Raw genomic sequence first — 18,679 nt, 5'->3', positions numbered from 1 at the left:
CCCTCCAGCCACCACAAACAGCTCCTTCTTCTGCTGCCAACACTGTATGGTTTCATCTCTTGTTGAATTCTCTTAGAGTCATAGAGTGATACAGCATGGAAACAGGCCCTTCGGCCCAACTTGATCATGCCGGCCGACATGTGCCAGCTACACTAGTCCCACCTGCCTGCATTTGGCCCATATTCCCTCCAAACCTGTCCTATCCCTGGATTGTCTAACCATTTTCTTAAACATTGGGATGGTCCCAGCCTCAACTACCTCCTCTGGCAGCTTGTTCCATACACCCACCACCTTTTGTGTGAAAAAGTTACCCCTCAGATTCCTATTAAATCTTTTCCCCTTCATCTTAAATCTATGTCCTCTGGTCCTCGATTCCCCTACTCTGGGCAAGAGACTCTGCATCTACCAGATCTATTCCTCTCATGATTTTACACACCTGTGTAACATCACTGCTCATCCTCCTGCGTTCAAGGAATAGAGTCCCAGTCTAAACCTCTCCCTATAGCTCACACCCTCTAGTCCAACTCGGCTGCGGGATTTAACACCGTCCGGTGCAACTCGGCTGCGGGATTTAACACCGTCCGGTGCAACTCGGCTGCGGGATTTAACACCGTCCGGTGCGGCTCGGCTGCGGGACTTTTCACCGCTGGTGCGGCTCGGCTGCGGGACTTAGCTGCGCAAGGCTTGGTCGCGGGCCTTTCATCGCCCGGTTCGGCCGCGAGACGTTTCAGCGCCCGGTGCGGGGACTGTGCGGGTCGGTCGGGGACGAGCTGTCTGTCCGTGGGCGTGGGGAAGAGAGGGGAAGTTTTGTTGCCTCCATCACAGTGAGGGGGTGTTTGGAGTCACTGTGATGGACGTTTGTGTTGGGGTTATGTGTCTTGTGTTCTTTTTTTTTTCTATGACTGCTATGTAGTTTCGTTCGGTACTTCGGTACCGAACGACAAATAAAGCTCTGTTATTCTCATAAATCTTCTCTGTACCCTTTCCAGCTTGACATATTTCCTATAACATGGTGCCCATAACTGAACACATTACTCTAAATGCAGCATCACCAATGTCTTATACAACAGCAACATGACCTCCCAACTTCAATACTCAATACTCTGACTGATGAAGGCCAATGAGCCAAAAGCCTTTCTGACCACCTTATCTACCTGCGACTCCACCTTTAAGGAACCACGCATCTGCACTCCTAGATCCCTCTGCTCTATAACACTACCCAGAGCCCTGCCATTCATTGTGTGGGTCCTGCCCATGTTTGACTTCCCAAAATGCAACACCTAACGTTTCTCTGCATTAAATTCCATCAACCATTCCTCAGCCCAACTAGCCAATCGATCAAGATCCTGCTGCAATCTTTCACAACCATCTTCACTATCTGCAAAACCACCTACTTTTGTATCATCTGCAAACTTGCTAATCTTGCCATGTGTGTTCTCATCCAAATCAATCTATCGATGACAAACAGTAACGGGCCCAGCACCGAACCCTGAGGCACACCACTAGTCACAGGCCTCCAGTCCGAGAAGCAACCTTCCACCATCACCCTCTGCTTCCTTCCCTGAAGTTAATTTTCTATCCATTCAGCTTAGACACCATGCGATCTAATCTTCCAGAGCAGCCTACCATGTGGAACCTTGTCGAATACTTTGCTGGTCCACATATACAACATCTACAGCTCTGTAGATCTGAGTCTGAAGAAGGGTCTCGACCCGAAACGTCACCCATTCCTTCTCTCCTGAGATGCTGCCTGACCCGCTGAGTTACTCCAGCATTTTGTGTCTACCTTCCATTTAAACCAGCATCTGCAGGTTTTTTCCTACACATCAACAGCTCATCAACCTTTTTGGTCATATCTTCAAAAAACTCAAATCAGATTTGTGGGACACGACCTCCCATAAACAAAACCAAACTGACTTCCCCTAATCAGCCCTATCATATCTTATTCATCTAACGCAAGAAAATACAAGTCTAGTCTACTCAGAAACTCTAAATTTAAATGCATGTATATCCTATCCCTCAGACTAATCTCTAGTAACTTTCCAACTACAGATGTTAAGCTCACCGGTCTATAGTTCCCAGCATTTTCCCTGCTGCCCTTCTTCAATAAAGGTACATTTGCCACCCTCCTGTCTTCCGGCACCTCTCCTGTATTTAATGGCGACACGTAAATTTCAACCAGGGCACCTGCAATTTAATCTCCAGTATCCCACAATGTACTCGGATATATCTGATCAGGCCCTGGAGATTTGTCTACCTCCATACACGATAATATCTTCAGCACCTCTTCAACGGTAACAGAGACTGCTGTCAAGACACTGACAACTGACTGCCCCAAGTTCCTCCATCCTCCTGTCTTTCTCAGTAAATACAGACAAATACTCATTGACCTGATCACATTGAACTCATTGAACTCATTGAACTCATTGATCTTAAACATCTGTGTGTCTGCAATGTTCCCCAATTGCAAGGGTTCGACGTGCAGGCGGGGGCTTGGGAACTGAGGCCGAGATATTTACATGAGGCGGTGAGACAGGCAATCACAGAATACTGGAGGAACTCAGCGGGTCACTCAGCATCCGCGGAGGGAGTGGACAGGCGACGTCTCGGGACGGGTTCATCAGACTGGTCACGTGTGGTCTGTATGTTGACTTCCTGGTGTTGTCACAGACAGGAGTGTGAGTGGGAGCTGGAGTCTGTACCCTGGAGCTGGAGACTGGGTCTACACAGCGGCTGGAGAGAGCAGAGAGACCGAGTGCAGTAACTGGTGAGAGATCACTTCCTCCCTCCTCCTGACCCCCACCCTCTCACCCCAACACTCTGATCCCGACCCTCTGACCCGTACATCTGACCCACAACCTCTGACCCTCCCCATCTGACTCCACACCTCTGACCCCCACCCTCTCACCCCCCACCCTCTGACCCCACCTGACGTGACCTTCTCCCCTGCAGCACCTGTGTCAGTGGGCGGCTGGACTGCACGCCACACGCCAGTTGCCGGCGTGATGGGGGCTGGAGTCCATGGGCCCCATGGACGGCGTGTTCAGAGACGTGTGGAGGGGGGTCCCAACACCGCGTGCGGGAGTGCAGCAGCCCCAGGCCCCAGAACGGGGGCTCCCTCTGCCCTGGACCCGCCACCCAGAGCCAGGCGTGCAACATGCAACACTGTGGCGGTAAGGCATGACGTCCTGGCACAGCACATGGGATACTGGCACTACACGCAACATGGGGTTTGGGACAACATGCAACACGCAGCTGCACAACACGCAACATGGGGTTTGGGACAACATGCAACACAGGGGGTACTGCCACAACACGCAACACGGGGTACTGCCACAACACGCAACACGGGGTACTGGCACAACACGCAACACGGGGTACTGGCACAACACGCAACACGGGGTACTGGCACAACACGCAACACGGGGTACTGCCACAACATGCAACACGGGGTACTGCCACAACACGCAACACGGGGTACAGGCACAGCACGCAACATGAGCTTTGGGACAACATGCAACATGGGGTACTGCCACAACACGCAACATGGGGTACTGCCACAACATGCAACATGGGGTACCAGCAGCACATTGGATCCATGAGACAATACATTTGCTGACTCAGTTCCACCACTACTTTGCTGAGCTCTGCCACCGTATTGCTGACAGGTTCACCGCCATTGACCTGCTCTCTCCAGCACTGAATCCATTTCTCCAGTTGATTCATTACTTGATGCTGGCCCTGGTGTTGTGAGGCTGATCCTGATCTGTACCCCTGTAGCCCGTGCCCTGCACCCCGTGCCCTGCACCCCGTGACCTGCACCCCGCACCCCGCACCCTGCACCCCGTGCCCTGCACCCCGTGACTGTCCCCTGTACCCCGTGCCCTGCACCCCGTGCCCTGCACCCCGTGCCCTGCACCCCGTGCCCTGCACCCCGTGCCCTGCACCCCGCGCCCTGCACCCCGTGCCCTGCACCCCGTGACTGTCCCCTGTACCCCGTGCCTTGCACCCCGTGCCCTGCACCCCGTGCCCTGCACCCCGTGCCCTGCACCCCGTGCCCTGCACCCCGTGCCCTGCACCCCGCGCCCTGCACCCCGCGCCCTGCACCCCGTGACTGTCCCCTGTACCCCGTGCCTTGCACCCCGTGCCCTGCACACCGTGACTGTCCCCTGTACCCCGTGCCTTGCACCCCGTGACTGTCCCCTGTACCCCGTGCCCTGCACCCCGTGACTGTCCCCTGTACTGGTCTTTTCCCGACAGACTGGGGGCCGTGGACGGAGTGGAGCTTGTGTTCCAGCATCTGTGGACCCGGTTTGGAGACTCGACATCGCAACTGCAGCTGGGACGTGTCGCGGTCGTGCGTGGGCACGGACCGGGAGTCACGGCACTGTAATGGCTCCTGTGGAGGTGAGTCCCAGCCGTGTTCATTCCCTCCTCACTGCTCAACACGTGTCCTGGCCAACACGCCTCATCTTTGTGTCCACCAGCAGATGAGTCGGCCTGGAGCCCCTGGTCGCCATGGTCACCGTGCAGCGTGTCGTGTGGGGGTGGGGAGCGGATCCGTACCCGGACCTGTCACCGGCCCCCTTGCAACGGCTTCCCCATCCAGAGTACAACCTGTCAGACCCAGGTCTGCCTCGGTGAGTGGCTTCCCACCCTACAGAGGGAGGGGCATCGACCTCCAGTCCCCCTGATCAAGCTAACACCCTCATTCATCTCACCCTCCCCCCCTTCACCACCTCTCTGTCTATGTCTCCATCTCCCACACACCCTAATTCATCTCACCCCCCCCCCGCCCTTCACCACCTCTCTGTCCATGTCTCCATCTTCCTCACACCCTCATTCATCTCACCCTCCCCCCCTTCACCCCCACCTCTCCGTGTCCATGTCTCCATGTCTTTACACCCCCTCTCCATCTCCCTCACACCTTCATTCACCCCTCTTCCTTTCACCACCTCTCCCATAACTCCACATGCAAGTTATGATCAATATTCCCCAAGGCCCCTTAACTACAGGGTACCACAAGACTACTTTATTCCTTGGTGTGCAGGAGGATGAGGGGTGATCATTTTGAGGTGTACAAAATCATGAGGGGAATAGATCGGGTGAATGCACAGAGCTTTTCACCCCGAGTAGGGGAATCAAGAACTAGAGAACACAGGTTTAAGGTGAGGGGGCAAGATTTAATAGGAACCTGAGAGGTAACTTGTTTACACAGAGGGTGGTGGGTGTATGGAACGAGATGCTAGAGGAGGTAGTTAAGGCAGGTACTATAACAACATTTAAAAGACATTTGGAAAGGCACATGGATAGGATAGGTTAAGAGGGATATTGGCCAGATGTGGGCAGGTGAGTCTCGTTTAGATGGGGCATGTTGGTTAGCATGATGGACTAAATGGCATGTTTCCATGCTGTGTGACTGTGACTCCAGATTTTCCACAAGGGGTTTCTGACTAGACTAGACGTAGTCTCTTGCGTAGAGGAATAAGATATGATACCTTTGAAACATAATCATGGAGTAATAATTTGGGATGTAACTCGCTACCTGAGGGGGTGGTAGAGGCACAGATTCTCCTGACATTTAGCGTGTATGAAGTTGAGCACAGATTGCTGGTGGAGAATTGCTGGTAGATAGGATGTTGTAGATGGCACTACACAATGTACAGTATGGATTTGGTGGGCCAAAGGGCCTTTTTCCATGCTGTATGTGGTGTCAGAGCCAAACACACAGCTCTCCTTCCTGTGGAGGGTGGGGTGGGAGCAAAGAGGAAGGGACCGACACCATGGGAGGGGCTGTGGGGATAGAGGGACAGTCATGTCCCATGAACACGGACGGATGTGAGTCCGTGACGATGGAATGTTGCCTCCAGGTGCCCATGTTCATCAGCTGCCCATGACCCTGCTGCCCCGAGGAGTCAGGGGTCAAGCTGGTGTCAGGCCAGGTCAAGTAGTCGGGTCATCATCAGGATGTGTTGGGGTCAGAGTAGGTCAGATCAAGTTGGAATAAGGGTCAGGTTAGGGTCAGGCTGAGTGTGGGTTGGGGTCAGGGACAGGGTCAGGCTGGGGTCAGAGACAGGGTTGTCAGACTGAGAGTGGGTTTGGTCAGGGTCAGGGGTCATGGTCAGGTTGGGGTCAGACTGAGAGTGGGTTTGGTCAGGGTCAGGGGTCATGGTCAGGCTGGGGTCAGACTGAGAGTGGGGCGTGGGTAGCTGGCCAGGGAGGGTTTGCTGCCCCTCGGTGAGGGTGTGTGTGCTTGCAGAGGTGGGCTGCCCATCAGACCGCCTGTACCGGGAGTGTGTGGGGGCTGAGGGATGTCCGTACAGCTGTGAGCACCTCCGCGGGCAGGTGGACTGCTTCAGCGACGGCTGTGAGGAGGGATGTCACTGTCCTGTCAACATGTACCTGCACAACGGCACCTGTGTCCAGGTGAGTCAGCAACCGGGGAAAGGGGGGGTGGGGGGGGGGGGAGAGGAGGGGGCACAGGAATGGGTGGTGGAGGGGACCCTGGGGCGGGGGAGGGGACGTGGGGGGGGGGGTCCCTTTCTGACCTGCGCTGGTTCCATGAGCCATGGTGTGAGCACTGAGACTCCCCGCCCCGTCTCCCCCGACCTCTCCCAGCCTTCGTGTGGGTCTGACTGAGTGTATCTGCCAGCCTCTGCCCCATGTCTGTGCTGCAGCCTGGCCTGTGTGGGTGTGCACAGGTGTACATGTGTGTACAGGTGTGCTAGTGTGTACCGGTGTGTGTGAGTGTGTATGGGTGTGTACAGGTGAGTGGGGGAGCGGAGTCAGGGGGTACGGGGAGAAGGCAGGAACGGGGTACTGAGAATGATCAGCCATGATCACATTGAATGGCGGTGCTGGCTCGAAGGGCCGAATAGCCTCTTCCTGCACCTATTGTCTATTGTCTATTGTACAGATGTGTGTGTATGGACGGGTGAGGGTGTACGGGTACGTGTGAGGTGTGAGGGTGTGTACATGTGAGTGTGTGTGTGTGGGTGAGTGTGAGGGTGTGTACAAGTGAGCGTGCATCAATGTGTGCACAAGTGTCAGTGCACACCAGTCTGTGTCACTGGGTGTGCATGACCCCTGATGCTGTGAATGGATGGACCCACACTCCACCTATGTGCAGGTAAGATCTACAGATGCTGTTTTAAATCGAAGGTAGACATAAAATGCTGGAGTAACTCGGCGGGACAGGCAGCATCTCAGGAGAGAAGGAATGGGTGACGTTTCGGGTCTGAAGAAGGGTCTCGACCCGAAACGTCACCCATTCCTTCTCTCCAGAGATGCTGCCTGTCCCGCCGAGTTACTCCAGCGTTTACCGTCTACCCACACTCCATATATGACCGGCCTGTTGTGTTTCCCTACAGGAGTGCGGCTGCATTGTAACGGAGGACATTGTCCAGTTGTTCCAGAACCACTCGCTGACTCCATCGGCCGCTCCCACCATCCTGACCGACAACGGAGCTGTTCCTCAGGGGGAGATATCCCCAGGGGTCACCCTGTGGCACGAATGTAGCAACTGGTGAGAGACCCTCAGTGGGTCAAGTGGTTGCTAAACCTATACATACCTTAACCTAGTGACACCCTAACGCCAACCCACACCCCAGCGGAGTGACACCCTAACACTCACCCGCACCCCAGTCTAGTGACACCCTAACGCCAACCCACACCCCAGCCTAGTGACACCCTAACGCCAACCCACACCCCAGCCTAGTGACACCCTAACGCTCACCCGCACCCCAGTCTAGTGACACCCTAACGCCAACCCACACCCCAGCCGAGTGACACCCTAACGCCAACCCACACCCCAGCCTAGTGACACCCTAACGCCAACCCACACCCCAGCCTAGTGACACCCTAACGCTCACCCACACCCCAGCCTAGTGACACCCTAACGCTCACCCACACCCTAACCTAGTGACACCCTAATGCTCACCCACACCCCAGTCTAGTGACACCCTAACGCTAGCCCTAACCACACCCCAGTCTAGTGACACCCTAACGCCAACCCACACCCCAGCCTAGTGACACCCTAACGCCAACCCACACCCCAGCGGAGTGACACCCTAACGCCAACCCACACCCCAGCCTAGTGACACCCTAACGCCAACCCACACCCCAGTCTAGTGACACCCTAACGCTCACCCACACCCCAGCCTAGTGACACCCTAACGCCAACCCACACCCCAGCCTAGTGACACCCTAACGCCAACCCACACCCCAGTCTAGTGACACCCTAACGCTCACCCACACCCCAGCGGAGTGACACCCTAACGCCAACCCACACCCCAGTCTAGTGACACCCTAACGCCAACCCACACCCCAGCCTAGTGACACCCTAATGCTCACCCACACCCCAGTCTAGTGACACCCTAACGCCAACCCACACCCCAGCCTAGTGACACCCTAACGCCAACCCACACCCCAGCGGAGTGACACCCTAACGCCAACCCACACCCCAGCCTAGTGACACCCTAACGCCAACCCACACCCCAGTCTAGTGACACCCTAACGCTCACCCACACCCCAGCCTAGTGACACCCTAACGCCAACCCACACCCCAGCCTAGTGACACCCTAACGCCAACCCACACCCCAGTCTAGTGACACCCTAACGCCAACCCACACCCCAGTCTAGTGACACCCTAACGCTCACCCACACCCCAGCGGAGTGACACCCTAACGCCAACCCACACCCCAGTCTAGTGACACCCTAACGCCAACCCACACCCCAGCCTAGTGACACCCTAATGCTCACCCACACCCCAGTCTAGTGACACCCTAACGCCAACCCACACCCCAGCGGAGTGACACCCTAACCTAGTGACACCCTATCGCCAACCCACACCCCAGCCGAGTGACACCCTAACGCTCACCCACACCCTAACCTAGTGACACCCTAATGCTCACCCACACCCCAGTCTAGTGACACCCTAATGCTAACCCATACCCTAACCTAGTGACACCCTAATGCTAACCCATACCCTAACCCACATCCTAAAGTAAGGACACCCTAACCCTAACACCGATCACGATGTGGGGTGGATTTCGATTCACTGGAGTAACTCAGCAAGTCAGGCAGTGTCTCTGGAGAACTTGGACAGATGACTTCAGACCCAATCAGTCTGAATATGGGTCCCAACCCGAAATGTCACCGATCCATGTTCTCCGGAGAAGGACCAAATGGTCTACTCCTTCACCTACTTTCTATGTTTCTATGTTTCTAAAACGTCACCTATCATTATTCCCCAGAGATGCTGCCGGACTCCAGCCTGTGTCTTTTGCTGCCCTTTGTAAATTGCTTTCTAATGCCATCTTCCCCAGCCTTCCCGTCTTGGCAACCCTTGTCCAGCCTTGACCAGTCTTGCCGTCTTGGCAGCCCTTGTCCAGCCTTGACCAGCCTTCCCGTCTTGGCAACCCTTGTCCAGCCTTGACCAGCCTTCCCGTCTTGGCAACCCTTGTCCAGCCTTGACCAGTCTTGCTGTCTTGGCAGCCCTTGTCCAGCCTTGACCAGTCTTGCTGTCTTGGCAGCCCAGTGTTGTCCAGCCTTGACCAGTCTTGCTGTCTTGCCCAGTGTTGCCCAGCCTTGACCAGTCTTGCTGTCTTGCCCAGTGTTGCCCAGCCTTGACCAGTCTTGCTGTCTTGACCAGTCTTGCTGTCTTGCCCAGTGTTGCCCAGCCTTGACCAGTCTTGCTGTCTTGACCAGTCTTGCTGTCTTGCCCAGTGTTGCCCAGCCTTGACCAGTCTTGCTGTCTTGACCAGTCTTGCTGTCTTGCCCAGTGTTGCCCAGCTGGGTATGGATCACACTGTGTGTGTCTCCTTCCAGCACCTGCAGTAATGGGCGTCTGGCCTGCTCCTTCTCTCCCTGTGTGCTGGACGGGGAGTTTTCGGACTGGAGCCCCTGGACATCCTGCTCTCGCACGTGCGGGGCCATCGGACAGATAACCAGAACACGCAACTGCTCAAACCCAGCGCCAACCAACGGGGGCCGAGACTGCGCCGGGCCGCGGGCCGACGTCAGGTTTTGTCAGCCGGCCGAGTGTGAGGGTGAGTTGTGAGGGATGAGTGTGCAACGCTGAGTGTGAAGATATGTGTGCAACACTGAGGGCGAGCTGTGGGGTGTGTGCAGCACTGTGCGAGGGTGTGGTGGGGTGAGTGTGTGAGGGGGAGTTGTGAGATGAGTGTGAAACGCTGAGGGTGGGGAAGGGGTGGGGGTGGGTATTGGGGAGGGGTGGGGGTGGGTATTGGGGAGGGGTGGGGGTGGGTATTGGGGAGGGGTGGGTATTGGGGAGGGGTGGGGGTGGGTATTGGGGAGGGGTGGGGGTGGGTATGGGGAGGGGTGGGGGGAAGGGGTTGGGAGGTGGGTGGGGATGGGGATGGGTATGGGGAAGGGGTGGGGAGGAGGGCTGGGTATTGGGGAGAGGTGGGGGTGGGTATGGGGGAGGCGTGGATGGGTTGGGGGGAGAGTGGGGAGGGGGTTGTTGGGGCATCGGCAGGTGTGGACAGATCTGTGCTCTGCCCCTGGCCTGGCAGGGCAGTGGGTGAGAGTGAGGGGTTGGGACGAGCTGGTGATCATTTCTCTCTCTTGCAGTGCCCGCCCCAACAGTGGAAGCGAGCGACAGTGTGCCAGGTGAGTGCTCCCCATGTGGTTGTCACTGGACACCCCGACCCTCTCACTCCCCCTCCCCCAGTCACCTCTCCCACCGCTCTACCCGGTCTCCCGTACAGTCACACCAGTCAACCTCAGGTGCAGTCAACAAAGCAAAGGGAACAAAGAACTACAGGTGCTGGTTAACCCTGATCCAGGCAGCATTCTGCTAAACCTCCTCTGCACCCTCTCCAAAACCCCCACATGCTTCCTGTAATGGGCGACCAGAACTGCACACAATACTCCAAATAAGTAAATGCCCCATCTCAGCGAATCTCATTTGCCCGCACTTGTCCCGTATCCCCCTAAACCTTTCCTATCCATGTACCTGTCCAAATGCCTGTTAAATGTCACCACCAATGTCATGTACAGGTTCTGTAAGAAAATAACTGCAAATGCTGGTACAAATCGAAGGTATTTATTTCACAAAATGCTGGAGTAACTCAGCAGGTCAGGCAGCATCTCAGGAGAGAAGGAATGGGTGACATAGAAACATAGAAAATAGGTGCAGGAGTAGGCCATTCGGCCCTTCGAGCCTGCACCGCCATTCAATATGATCATGGCTGATCATCCAGCTCAGTAGCCTGTACCTGACTTCTCTCCATACCCACTGATCCCTTTAGCAAAAAGGGCCACATCTAACTCCCTCTTAAATATAGCCAATGAACTGGCCTCAACTACCTTCTGTGGCAGAGAATTCCACAGACTCACCACTCTCTGTGTGAAGAAATGTTTTCTCATCTCGGTCCTAAAAGACTTCCCCCTTATCCTTAAGCTGTGACCCCTGGTTCTGGACTCCCCCAACATCGGGAACAATCTTCCCGCATCTAGCCTCTCCAACCCCTTAAGAATTTTATATGTTTCTATAAGATCCCCCCTCAGTCTTCTAAATTCCAGCGAGTACAAGCCTAGTCTATCCAGTCTTTCTTCATATGAAAGTCCCGCCATCCCAGGGATCAATCTGGTGAACCTTCTCTGTACTCCCTCTAAGGCAAGAACGTCTTTCCTCAGGTTAGGAGACCAAAACTGCACACAATACTCCAGGTGCGGTCTCACCAAGGCCCTGTACAACTGCAGCAGAACCTCCCTGCTCCTAAACTCAAATCCTCTTGCTATGAATGCCAACATACCATTCGCTTTCTTCACTGCCTGCTGCACCTGCACGCTTGCTTTCAATGACTGGTGCACCATGACACCCAGGTCACGTTGCATTTCCCCTTCTCCCAATCGGTCACCATTCAGGTAATACTCTGCTTTCCTGTTCTTGCCACCAAAGTGGATAACCTCACATTTATACACATTATATTGCATCTGCCATGCATTTGCCCACTCGCCTAATCTATCCAAGTCACTATCCAAGTCTGAAGAAGGGTCTCGATCCGAAACGTCTCTCCTGAGATGCTGCCTGACCTGCTGAGTTACTCCTGCATTTTGTGAAATAAATCATGCACAAGTTCCATCGGCAGCTCATTCTCTGCCTCTATATGAAGAACCTGCACCTCATTCCTCTAATTCTTCAACTTCTCAATCTCTTTCTCTGTTTCTTGTTCTTGTTCTCTTGTTCTCTCTCCCCCTCTCTCCCTCCCCTCTCTCCCTCCCCCTCTCTCCCTCCCCTTTCTCCCTCCCCCTCTCTCCCTCCCCCTCTCCCCTCCCCCTCTCCCCTCCCCCTCTCCCCTCCCCCTCTCTCCCTCCCCCTCTCTCCCTCCTCCTCTCCCCCTCCCCCTCTCTCCCTCCCCCTCTCTCCCTCCCCCTCTCTCCCTCCCCTCTCCCCCTCCCCCTCTCTCCCTCCCCCTCTCCCCTCCCCCTCTCTCCCTCCTCCTCTCCCCCTCCCCCTCTCCCCCTCCCCCTCTCCCCTCCCCCTCTCTCCCTCCCCCTCTCTCCCTCCCCCTCTCTCCCACCCCCTCTCACCCTCCCCCTCTCTCCCTCCCCCTCTCTCCCTCCCCCTCTCACTCTCCCACCCCCTCTCCCACCCCCCTCTCTCTCCCCTCTCTCTCTCCCTCTCTCTCTCTCTCCCCCTCTCTCTCTCCCCCTCTCTCCCTCCCCCTCTCTCCCTCCCCCTCTCTCCCTCCCCCTCTCTCCCTCCCCCTCTCTCCCTCCCCCTCTCTCCCTCCCCCTCTCTCCCTCCCCCTCTCTCCCTCCCCCTCTCTCCCCCTCTCTCCCCCCCTCTCTCCCTCCCCCTCTCTCCCACCCCACTCTCTCCCCTCTCTCCCTCCCATCTCTCTCTCCCATCCCCTCTCCCTCCCATCTCTCTCTCCCTCCCCCTCTCTCCCTCCCCCTCTCTCCCCCCTCTCTCCCCTCCCTCCCCTCTCTCCCTCCCTCCCCTCTCTCTCTCCCCTCTCCCCCCCTCTCTCCCTCTCTCTCCCTCCCTCCCCTCTCTCCCTCCCTCCCCTCTCTCTCTCCCCTCTCTCCCCCCTCTCTCCCTCCCTCCCCTCTCTCCCTCCCTCCCCTCTCTCCCTCCCCTCTCTCCCTCCCTCCCCTCTCTCTCTCCCCTCTCTCCCTCCCTCCCCTCTCTCCCTCCCCTCTCTCCCTCCCCTCTCTCCCTCCCCTCTCTCCCTCCCCTCCCCTCTCCCTCCCCTCTCTCTCTCCCCCCTCCCCCCCTCTCTCCCTCCCTCCCCTCTCTCTCTCCCCTCTCCCTCCCCTCTCTCCCTCCCCGCTCTCCCTCCCCTCTCTCTCTCTCCCCCTCTCTCCCTCCCCCTCTCTCCCTCCCCTCTCTCTCCCTCCCTCCCCTCTCTCCCTCCCCTCTCTCCCTCCCCACTCTCCCTCCCCTCTCTCCCTCCCCTCTCTCCCTCCCCCTCTCTCCCTCCCCTCTCTCTCCCTCCCTCCCCTCTCTCCCTCCCCTCTCTCTCCCTCCCTCCCCTCTCTCCCTCCCCTCTCTCCCTCCCCTCTCTCCCTCCCCTCTCTCTCCCTCCCCCTCTCTCCCCCTCTCTCCCTCCCCCCTCTCCCTCCCCTCTCTCCCTCCCCACTCTCCCTCCCTCCCCTCTCTCTCTCCCCTTCTCTCCCTCCCCCTCTCTCTCTCCCCTCTCTCCCTCCCCTCTCTCCATCCCCTCTCTCCCTCCCCTCTCTCCCTCCCCTCTCTCCCTCCCCTCCCCTCCCCCCCCTCCCCCTCCCCTCTCTCCCTCCCTCCCCTCTCTCCCTCCCTCCCCTCTCTCCCTCCCTCCCCTCTCTCCCTCCCCTCTCTCCCTCCCCCTCTCCCTCCCCCCTCTCTCCCCCCTCTCTCCCTCCCCTCTCTCCCTCCCCTCTCTCCCTCCCCTCTCTCCCTCCCCCTCTCCCCCCCTCTCCCCCTCCCCCCTCTCCCCCCCCTCTCTCCCTCCCCTCTCTCCCCCCCCCCCCCCCAGATGCTGAGGGCTTCTCCCCCTGGACTGCGTGGACCCGTTGCTCCAGGAACTGTTCAGACTCTGTGTTCCCGAGTGTGAAGAACCGTTCCCGCTCCTGCCACCGCACAAACTGCAGCGGGGAGACTGCCCAGGAGCGGCCATGCAACCTGCCACAGTGCACAGGTTGGGCTGCGTGGGGAGGGTGGGGTGGGTGGGGTGGGGGTGGGGGGGTGGTCTGGTTGTAGTGGGCGAGGGTGGGGTGAGGGGTGAGGAGGGCATGAGGGTAGGGGGCGAGGATGGGGTGAGGAAGGGTGGGAGGAGAGTGAGGGGAGTGTGAGGATGGAGTGAGTATGGGGTGAGTGGGTGAGGGTGGGGGAGTGGGTGAGGGTGGGGGAGTGGGTGAGGGTGGAGGAGTGGGTGGGGGAGTGGGTGAGGGTGGAGGAGTGGGTGGGGGTGGGGGAGTGGGTGAGGGAGTGGGTGAGGGTGGGGGAGTGGGTGAGGGTGGGGGAGTGGGTGAGGGTGGAGGAGTGGGTGGAGGAGTGGGTGAGGGTGGGGGAGTGGGTGAGGGTGGGGGAGTGGGTGAGGGTGGAGGAGTGGGTGGGGGTGGGGGAGTGGGTGGGGGAGTGGGTGAGGGTGGGGCGAGTGGGTGAGAGTGGGGGTGAGGGTAGGGGGTGAGTGGGTGAGGATGGGGTTGAGTGGGTGTGGGGGTGAGTGGGTGTGGGGGTGAGGGTAGGGGAGTGGGTGAGGGTGGGGCGAGTGGGTGAGAGTGGGGGTGAGGGTAGGGGGTGAGTGGGTGAGGGTGGGGTTGAGTGGGTGTGAGGGTGAGTGGGTGTGGGGGTGAGGGTAGGGGAGTGGGTGAGGGTGGGGGAGTGGGTGAGGGTGGGTGAGTGGGTGTGGGTGAGTGGGTGAGGGTGGGGGAGTGGGTGAGGGTGGGGGAGTGGGTGGGTGAGTGGGTGTGGGTGGGTGAGTGGGTGAGGGTGGAGGAGTGGGTGGGGGAGTGGGTGAGGGTGGAGGAGTGGGTGGGGGAGTGGGTGAGGGTGGAGGAGTGGGTGGGGGAGTGGGTGGGGGAGTGGGTGAGGGTGGAGGAGTGGGTGGGGGAGTGGGTGAGGGTGGGGGAGTGGGTGAGGGTGGAGGAGTGGGTGAGGGTGGAGGAGTGGGTGGGGGAGTGGGTGAGGGTGGAGGAGTGGGTGAGGGTGGAGGAGTGGGTGAGGGTGGAGGAGTGGGTGGGGGAGTGGGTGAGGGTGGAGGAGTGGGTGAGGGTGGGGGAGTGGGTGGGGGAGTGGGTGAGGGTGGAGGAGTGGGTGAGGGTGGGGGAGTGGGTGGGGGAGTGGGTGAGGGTGGGGCGAGTGGGTGAGAGTGGGGGTGAGGGTAGGGGGTGAGTGGGTGAGGGTGGGGTTGAGTGGGTGTGGGGGTGAGGGTAGGGGAGTGGGTGGGGGAGTGGGTGAGGGTGGGGGAGTGGGTGAGGGAGTGGGTGAGGGTGGGAGTGTGGGTGGGGGAGTGGGTGTGGGTGGGGGTGGGGGTGAGGGTGGGGGAGTGGGTGAGGGTGGGGGAGTGGGTGTGGGTGTAGCGAGTGGGTGTGGGTGGGGGAGTGGGTGTGGGTGGGGGTGTGGGTGGGGGAGTGGGTGAGGGTGGGAGTGTGGGTGGGGGAGTGGGTGAGGGTGGGAGTGTGGGTGAGGGTGGGGTAAGATGATGGTGAGAGTTAGTGGGTGGGGCAGTCAGTGGGGATGGATGGGGGGAAGGGTTTTACTTTGCGGGGTGAAAGGGTTGGGGTGACAAGGGTGGAACAAGTGGGGCTGGGGCGTGGGGAGGGAGGGAGGGAACGCTGGACTGATGCTGTTCCCGGATGTAAAATCCTGATTCTGTTTGGATCCCATTGTTATGCTGATAAGTTGGGGATAAGACAGAACATAAAGGTAGAACATATTTACAGATTGTCGTTGTCAGCTCCCATGGAAGGGCTGTCAAAAACCACAGCAGATAACAAAGTCCATCCATTTGTTATACAGGAACAGCCACATGAATTGTGTGTCTGCGTGTGTGTGCATCTGTGTGTGTGTGTGTGTGTGTGCATCTGTGTGTGTGTGCATCTGTGTGTGTGTGTGTGTGTGTGTGTGTGTGTGTGTGTGTGTGTGTGTGTGTGTCTATGTGTGTGTCTGCGTGTGTGTGTGTCTGCGTGTGTGTGCATCTGTGTGTGTGTGTGTGTGTGTGCATCTATGTGTGTGTGTGTGTGTATCTGTGTGTGTGTGCATCTGTGTGTGTGTGTGTGTGTGTGTCTATGTGTGTGTGTGTGTGTGTGTGTGTCTGTGTGTGTGTGCGTCCATGTGTGTGTGCGTCTATGTGTGCGTCTATGTGTGCGCGCATCTGAGTGTGTCTATGTGTGTGTGCATGTGTGTCTATGTGTGTGTGCATGTGTGTCTATGTGTGTGTGCATGTGTGTCTATGTGTGTGTGCATGTGTGTCTGTGTGTGTGCATGTGTGTATGTGTGTGTGCATGTGTGTGTGTGTGTGTGCATGTGTGTGTGTGTGTGTGTCTATGTGTGTGTGTGTGTGTGTCTGTGTGTGTGTGCGTCCATGTGTGTGTGTGTGTGTGCATGTGTTACACAGGAGGGGAAGGATGGACAGGCGGGTGTGGGGTCTGTTTATGTGGAAGAGTGTGGCTGTGCAGCGTGCATGAGTGTGTATGAGTGTGTCTGTGCAGCGTGTGTTAGTGTGTATGAGTGTGTGCAGCGTGCGTGAGTGTGTCTGTGCAGCGTGCTTGAGTGTGGGTAAGTGTGTCTGCAGCTTGTGTGTGTGTTTGCGCAGTGTGCGTGAGTGTGTCTGTGCAGCGTGCATGAGTGTGTGTGAGTGTCTGCAGCGTGACTGTGTCTGCAGCGTGAGTGTGTCTGTGCAGCGTGAGTGTGTGTGAGTATGTCTGTGCAGCATGCGTGTGTGTGTGTGAGTGTCTGCAGCGTGCATGAGTGTGTGAGTGCGTGTGTGTGTGTTACACAGGAGGGGGAGGATGGGCAGGTTGGTACGGGGTCTGTGTGTCTCTGACCCTTGCCTTGCTCCCGGCAGATGTCGCCGAGTGTTCTGGGGGGAACTGCAGCAGGAACTGCAGCTGGAACCTGTGGTCGGAGTGGAGCGAGTGTTCGCGGGGCTGCGGCGTGGGTCAGCAGCACCGGCTCCGTACCTACAACGCCCCGTGGTCAGACGGACACTGGTGCATGGAGATCCTGACGGGAAACCTGGAGATACGCTTCTGCAACATCAAGGCTTGCATAGGTGAGAGGTCAGAGGGCAGGCATAGGGGGGTAAGGGGCACAGTACAGACCCTTGGCAATGAACAGACACGTGTGGGCATGGTGGACCCAGACAGGCAGGAGGTCTATGGAGAAGGGGCTGCCTGGACCCAGGCCAAAGGATGTTAGATCCAAACCTGGCCCGTGGGATGGGGGGCAGGAAAGGGGTGGGGGCTGGAGGGGAGGGGGAAGGGAAGGGGGCGGGAAAAGGGAATGGGTAGGGGAGGGGGAAGGGAAGGGGGGCGGGAAGGGGGAAAGAGGTTAAGGTTGTGGTCTGAGCTTGGAGAGGTGTCAGGGCAGGGTTGGGTTGGAGTTGGGGTCTGGAGCGTGGGGGTGGGGGATGGTTGGGGTTACGGTTGTTTCAAGGTCAGGGGCGTGGAGGGGGTTGGGAGTGGGGAACGTGATGGGGAGAGTGGGGGGGTGATGGGGAGAGGGTGATGGGGGGGAGGGTGTGGAGTGGGGAGGGTGATGGGGAGAGTTGGGAACATGATGGGGAGTGTGGGGAGGGTGATGGGGAGAGTTGGGAACATGATGGGGAGAGTGGGGAGGGTGATGGGGAGAGTGGGGAGGGTGATGGGGAGAGTTGGGAACATGATGGGGAGTGTGGGGAGGGTGATGGGGAGAGTGGGGGGGCACGGTCCTGTGAGCAGGTGGGCCATGATATCGTGTGAAACAAGATGGCCGTGGGTCATGGATGGTCTGTGATGCTCTCTCTCTTGTTTCTCTCGTCATTAGTGAATGGTGGATGGTCCAGCTGGAGTCCGTGGTCAACCTGTGACCGAGCCTGTGGGGGCGGACGGTCTCTCCGCATTCGCTCCTGTACGGAGCCTCCCCCGAAGAACGGAGGCAAGAACTGTGCTGGAGAGCGGTTTGAAGCGACTCTGTGCAATGTTCAACCCTGTGGAACAAACCAAGGTGGGAACCCACCCACTGTGGATGGGCTGATTGGGATTGTTGAAGTGGGGGGCTGGACTGAAATCTCTGTATCCAAGACGGGCACCAGTGAGAATAGATTGATAACTGTATTGATAAATGGTATGTTTGAGGTGGTGATAGGTATCAACACTCCTGTCTGACCTGTGATGGTTGGGTTTGAGCATTGATGCTTGGGACTTACGGCAGAGGTCGTGTTTGAGAGATGCTGTTAGCATTGGAGAAGTATTGATCGTGTCTGCAAAGGATTGGGATGGCATGGAGTGGTTAGAGATGGTTATAGAATCTTACAGTGGAAACAGACCCTTGGGCCCAACTTGCCCATGCCGACCAACATGGCCCATCTACACTAGTCCCACCTGCCTGTGATTGGACCATATCCCTATCAACCTGTCCTATCCATGTACCTGACCAAATGTTTCTTAAACGTTGCGATAGTCCCCGCCCCAACTTCCTCCAGCAGCTCGTTCCATACGTGCACCACCCTTTGTATGAACATGTTAT

General features: G+C 57.6%; 1 protein-coding gene across 1 annotated transcript in view; it reads left to right on the top strand.

The window, feature by feature from the left end:
* sspo (SCO-spondin) overlaps positions 1-18,679 on the top strand; it is a 107,706-nt gene that overhangs the window by 40,297 nt on the left and 48,730 nt on the right. Inside the window, 11 exon segments of the mRNA XM_078398442.1 lie at positions 2,671-2,767; positions 2,953-3,173; positions 4,261-4,407; positions 4,491-4,640; positions 6,260-6,426; positions 7,371-7,525; positions 9,829-10,049; positions 10,594-10,632; positions 13,986-14,147; positions 17,019-17,225; positions 17,978-18,142. Of these exon segments, the coding sequence (XP_078254568.1) occupies positions 2,671-2,767; positions 2,953-3,173; positions 4,261-4,407; positions 4,491-4,640; positions 6,260-6,426; positions 7,371-7,525; positions 9,829-10,049; positions 10,594-10,632; positions 13,986-14,147; positions 17,019-17,225; positions 17,978-18,142 (1,731 nt within the window).

This window comes from Rhinoraja longicauda, chromosome 4, assembly GCF_053455715.1.
Source record: "Rhinoraja longicauda isolate Sanriku21f chromosome 4, sRhiLon1.1, whole genome shotgun sequence".
Classification (NCBI taxonomy): Eukaryota; Metazoa; Chordata; class Chondrichthyes; order Rajiformes; family Arhynchobatidae; genus Rhinoraja; species Rhinoraja longicauda.
Note: the sequence above shows the minus strand (reverse complement) of the source record. Positions and strands in the feature narration are given on the sequence as shown.